Genomic DNA, 5,318 nt, shown 5'->3' on the forward strand with positions numbered 1-5,318 from the left:
AGGGGAGAGTGCTCTTGTGCTTGAATCCTGCTTGTGAGTTTCGCACAGGCATCTGGTTGGTCACTGTGAGAACAGGATGCTGGACTAGATGGGCCACTGGCCTGATCCAGCAGGCTCCTTGCATCTTCTCACGCTCTTATTAATGACACTTCTATCTCACTGTTGCGCTACAGAGGTATATATATATATATTGAGATTTCCACACTTTATCCTCACAATAACCTTGTGTGGTAGGTTCACCTGAGACATTTTCTCCTCATTGCACCCATTGATCAGAATGGCATAGTGTGGAAGGAGAAGCCAGACAGAACCAACACAGGCTGACTGGGGGTAACCCATCCCCGGCATCAAATTCTGGGTACCAATAAAGGGCAGCAGATTGCTATTATTCTTACCACAATGCAGAGCTTTCTGGAAAGGCCAGTGATGTGCAGTATGTCATAAGCTAGTGCTGTGTCATAAGAACATAACAAGAGTCCTGGCTGCTGGATCAGGCCAATGACCCATCTAGTCCAGCATCTTGTCCCCACAGTGGACAGCCAGATGTCTGTTGGAAACCCATAAGCAGGACCCCATCACAGACCGATCACCCCATCATGGTCTCAAGCAACTGGAATTCAGATGCATTACTGCTTCCATCCATAGAGACACAGCATAGCCATGATGGCTAGTAGCCATTGATGGCTCTGTCCTCCATGTATTTCTTTATTCTCCTTTTAAAGCCATCCAAGTTGGTGGCCATCATTGCCTTCCATAGTTCCATAGTTTAACTGCATGAGAAAGTACAGTGGAACCTCGGTTTGCGACCGCCTCCGTTTACGACAAACTCGGAGAGCGACCGCCGCGGACCCGGAAGTATTTACATCCAGGTTCCGCGCGTGCGGATGCACAGAAGCGATCTGCACAGGTCGAACATGTGCAAAAGCGATCTGCGCAGCGCGTGTGTGCACAGAAGTGCTCTATTGGTGCTTCGTGCACGTGCAGAAGCGTGCCTTCGGCGAGCGACAGACTCGGGGAGCGACTGGCTCCCCGGAACGGATCGCCGTCGTAAACTGAGGTACCACTGTACTTCGTTTTATTTTCCAACATTCCTTCTCATTGGATGTTCATGAGTTCTAGAGTTGTCTCTGGTGCTTCAATGAGAGATACAGAAATCTTGCTTGAACTTTCCAAGCACAATTCAAAGTGTTGGTGTTGACTTTTAAAGCCCTAAACAGCCTCGGCCCTGTATACCATCCAGCCTGGACACTGAGGTCCAGCTCCAAGGGCCATGTGGCATTTCCCTCATTGTGAGATGTGAAGCTACAGGAAAGCAGGCAGAGGACCTTCTTGGTAGTGGCGCCCACCCTGTGGAACACCCTCCCGTTAGATGTGAAACAGATCAACAACGATATGACTTTCAGAAGACGTCTGAAGGCAGTCCAGTTCAGAGAAGTTTTTAATGGTTGATATTTTACTGTGTTTTTAATATTTTGTTGAGAGCTGCCCAGAGTGACTGGGGCAACCCAGTCAGATGGGCGGCATATAAATAATAAAATTGTTCTTGTTGTTGCTGCTGCTGCTCTTCAAGTGCATGCTGAAACATTAAGAGGAAAACACATGCCTGTCTATATGTCGCCTGGCAATCCACTACCTCTGTGTGGGAGGAATAAAGCAAAATCCTAAAAGGGAGCTGCACTAATCCATGCATGGTGGTGTCACTTGTAGAGAATGGAGCTTTCACGGCTCATGTTCAATGGTAATTCACATGGGTGATGAATTGGTTTCCCCCTATCCTGTTCCTTTATTTGGCAAGGATGGGGAACCTTTGACCCTCCAGAAGTTGTTGAACCCCAGCCTCCATCCACCTAAGCTAGTGTAGCCAATAGACAGGGGAGGTGGGAGCAGTAGCCCCACAACATCAGAAGGGCGATAGATTCCTCATCCCTGCATAAGGGAAAAGGTAATAATGCACGGGTTGCAGGAAGAAATTCCCATGTCCAATCCCCAGCATCTCCAGAAAGGGCTAAGAAAGACTCCTGTGGCCCTCCAGATGTTGTTGGACTCCAAGAACATCTGGTGGGTGCCATGATAGCCACCCATACTTTCTTCCCACTACACCACACTGGCCATCAAGGCTGAGTACATTACTTTACTTCATGTATCTCTTATTGAATCTGAGACCCTTATGATGAATGATGAATAATTGTAAAGTTTGATGTTATGATGAATAATTGCACACACCCAGTTTGATTTTCTATATGCTCATCTTTCACTTGTAATGAAGGTGACAGTTTTGGTTTTATGCATGAATTCACTCCCAGCTCTGCACATCTCTTCCAAGTTAATAGTGTAGTCCTATGCATGCCTACTCAGAAGCAAGCCCCATTGAGTTCAATTGAATTATTCCTGTGTAGGCATGCCCTGGGATTGTGCTGTGAGTCTTTGCCCTTCCCTACACATTCGTGCTTCTTCCTTAAACTCCTGCAGCTGTGATGGAAACAACCCACAAAGTAGTGCAAAAAAACTAATCAAGTATCCCCTCTCTCTATTAAAAAAAGGGGGGGCAGAAAGACTTGATTACTAGGTGGAGCCCAAATTGTTATCAGCTGCTAGCTTTGTCCCATTCTGCTGAGTCATTCTCCCACCCACAGAGCCAAGTGGCATTTCTATTGGATGATTCTACTGCTAATCACAAACACGTTACCTGCCCCAAATGGTATAAAACCACTAGGGCTGCCTATTTTTCTACAGCAACATCGGTTTAGGGCTTCTAGTGTTATTTGGTCTCAGTTTATTTTGCTAGGACACAGAGATGTCTTCTCAGGTGTGCCAGAACTTCCATGCTGACTGTGAAGCTACCTTGAACCAACTGGTGAATTTGGAGCTGTATGCAAGCTATGTTTATCTGTCCATGGTAAGTGACTTTTGACTTTCTAATGGGAAGAGCCTGGTTGCAACTTGTTTGTGTAATTTTAGACTTCTCCTAGTCTTAGGTATGTTTATTAAGCTTCGGGTCTCATGTAGCTTATTAGGTTGTTTTTCTAAGTAAAGTGTGCAATAGGTGGGAGAATGTGCTTCTGATAAACTGTAATAGTTACAGGGTTTGGTAAACCCTTGATGCTTTTCCATGTCTTTCAACTCCAGATCTGATAGAACCCTTAGTGAAATACGGTAACCATGCTTAATTGTTGCATTGGCATTCTGCAATGTAAGAATGTAGTTATTATGGTAACTAGGAAGCTTTTCCAGTACACTGGATGGGGGCTTTTGTTTGCTTTTACGACCTCCATGTGGAGGGTGTTCGTGAAGAAGCTTAGGTCTGGGGGCTGAAAGTGGTCAACCAACTCTCCATCTGTACATCTAGATTACCTGCTACAGTAGGTCATCTATTCAAGTAGTATCTTTTCAGATGCGTCAATGCAAACTGGAGTACAGCGAGTCCAAAATACATGGACACATCTGGGGCGGGAAGGGATATGTTTGCATATTGGCTACCTGTCCTCATCTGACTACGGCCTTTATTTTTCCTTCCCTTTCCAGTCCTACCACTTTGACCGGGATGATGTTGCCTTGTGTCACATGGCCAAGTTCCTGAAGGAGCAGTCCGAAGAAAAGTGGGAGGATGCAGAGAAGTTCCTGAAATACCAGAACAAGAGAGGGGGGCGCATCTTGCTGAAGGACCTCAAGGTAAGCGAACAAGGAAGATCTTTAGCTGGGATTCATTTGGGAGGAGAGTGTGAGTTGAGATTTGATGGTGCTGTTTGCGTGTAATAAGGCACAGGCTGGTGTTCTGAGTCTCTGCATCTTATTTCTGGCACAGAAGCCGGAGAAGGACGAGTGGGGCAACAGCCTGGATGCCCTGCAGTGTGCCCTGCAGCTGGAGAAAAAGGTGAACCAGGCCTTGCTGGACCTGCACAAGCTGGCAACAGAGAAGGGCGACCCTCATGTGAGTTCTCAACAATGCTACATTCTCCAGGAGTCTTCCTCATGCTTCATAAGATTAGGAGGGTTAGTTAGCTCTGGCAGAAAAAATGCCCATCCCACATGCAAGGTTTGTTTCCTTCCATAAAACCAGTACCAATGCCTAGTATATCTTTAATTTCTCCATGGCATTCAAAAACTGGAAGGGTGTAGCCTTGTTGTAGCCCTTCCATGATTTGACCCAATGGGTGGCTGTTGGTTTTGGTTTAGCGCAGGCATAGGCAACCTTGGCTCTCCAGATGTTTTGGAACTACAGCTCCCATGACCACTTGCCCTGTTAGCTAGGGATCATGGGAGCTGCAGTTCCAAAACATCTGGAGAGCCAAGGTTGCCTATGCCTGGTTTAGCTTATCTACAGAAGGTTAAAGCTACATGCCTTATTCCCCCTTGTGACCCACTTCTTAAACAAGATGTATAGAAAAGTTTTAAACCACAGGTAGGAAATCTGTGACCCTCCAGATGTGGTTGGATTGCAGCTATCATAAACTCTAATCACTGTTCAGGCAGGCTGGTTTGATCTGAAATCCAACACCTGGAGGGTGGCAGATTCTCTTTGTCCATAGCTTGCGGTGAGTAATATGTGCAGTTGACCAGTGCTTGTCTTTCACCTTTCAGCTGTGTGACTTCCTGGAGTCCAAGTTCCTGGAGGAAGAGGTGAAGGTCATCAAGCAGCTGGGAGACCACCTCACGAACCTGCGGCGCCTGGGACTGCCCCAGAATGGCCCAGGGGAGTACCTGTTTGACAAGCTCACTTTGAAGAGCAGCAGCTGAATCCTCTCATTACTTTAGAAAAAGAGTAACATTTGTAGTCAAGTTTGTGTAGTGTGATGTTCAAGAATAAAATAAATTATTGGCATGAATCTGTAGTCATGTGTGGTGGTCTGGTTAGGGATGAGAACTTTTTTTAAAAAAGCTCTTTGGTGAAATGGAGTGGGACAACCCAAATGCACTCAGGCCAGGGTGTGGTCTGAGGGTACACAAGCCCACTACTACTTTGAAGTAAAGCAGGTCTGGGTCTGGTCTGTACTTGGATGGGCAGCTACTTCAGAACCACATGTGATGCCTTGGTTTCTAGGATGGAAAAGAGGTTGGATATAAATGTGACGAAATTACCCTGTAGCCTTCTTGAAGATTTTATGGGTGGCCTAAAATGCATAAGAACCACGGGCATTTGGTTGGTCACAGAACTAGGGGCTGCACTAGATGGGCCTTGGGTGTGGTTGAGCAGGACTCTTTAAGTTCTTAAGCCACCCTGAGACTGGAAACTTTGATAGTCAGTGGTTGCATAAGATCCTGAGAAATTTCACGTCGCAGCCAGCACACTTCACTTCTCTTGTTTGCCTGAAGCAGCCTCC

At 46.3% G+C, this 5,318-nt stretch overlaps 1 protein-coding gene across 1 annotated transcript; it reads left to right on the forward strand.

The window, feature by feature from the left end:
* The first annotated feature begins 2,729 nt into the window (after positions 1-2,729).
* On the forward strand, positions 2,730-4,823 carry LOC118079055 (ferritin heavy chain A-like). Its single transcript, XM_035103078.2, has 4 exons — positions 2,730-2,896; positions 3,523-3,669; positions 3,803-3,928; positions 4,579-4,823. The coding sequence occupies exons 1-4, from the start codon at positions 2,795-2,797 to the stop codon at positions 4,732-4,734; spliced, it is 531 nt and encodes a 176-aa protein (XP_034958969.1). The 5' UTR covers positions 2,730-2,794; the 3' UTR covers positions 4,735-4,823.
* Positions 4,824-5,318: the final 495 nt, after the last annotated feature.

Source organism: Zootoca vivipara, chromosome Z1 (genome assembly GCF_965207765.1).
Source record: "Zootoca vivipara chromosome Z1, rZooViv2.hap1.1, whole genome shotgun sequence".
Taxonomy (NCBI): Eukaryota; Metazoa; Chordata; class Lepidosauria; order Squamata; family Lacertidae; genus Zootoca; species Zootoca vivipara.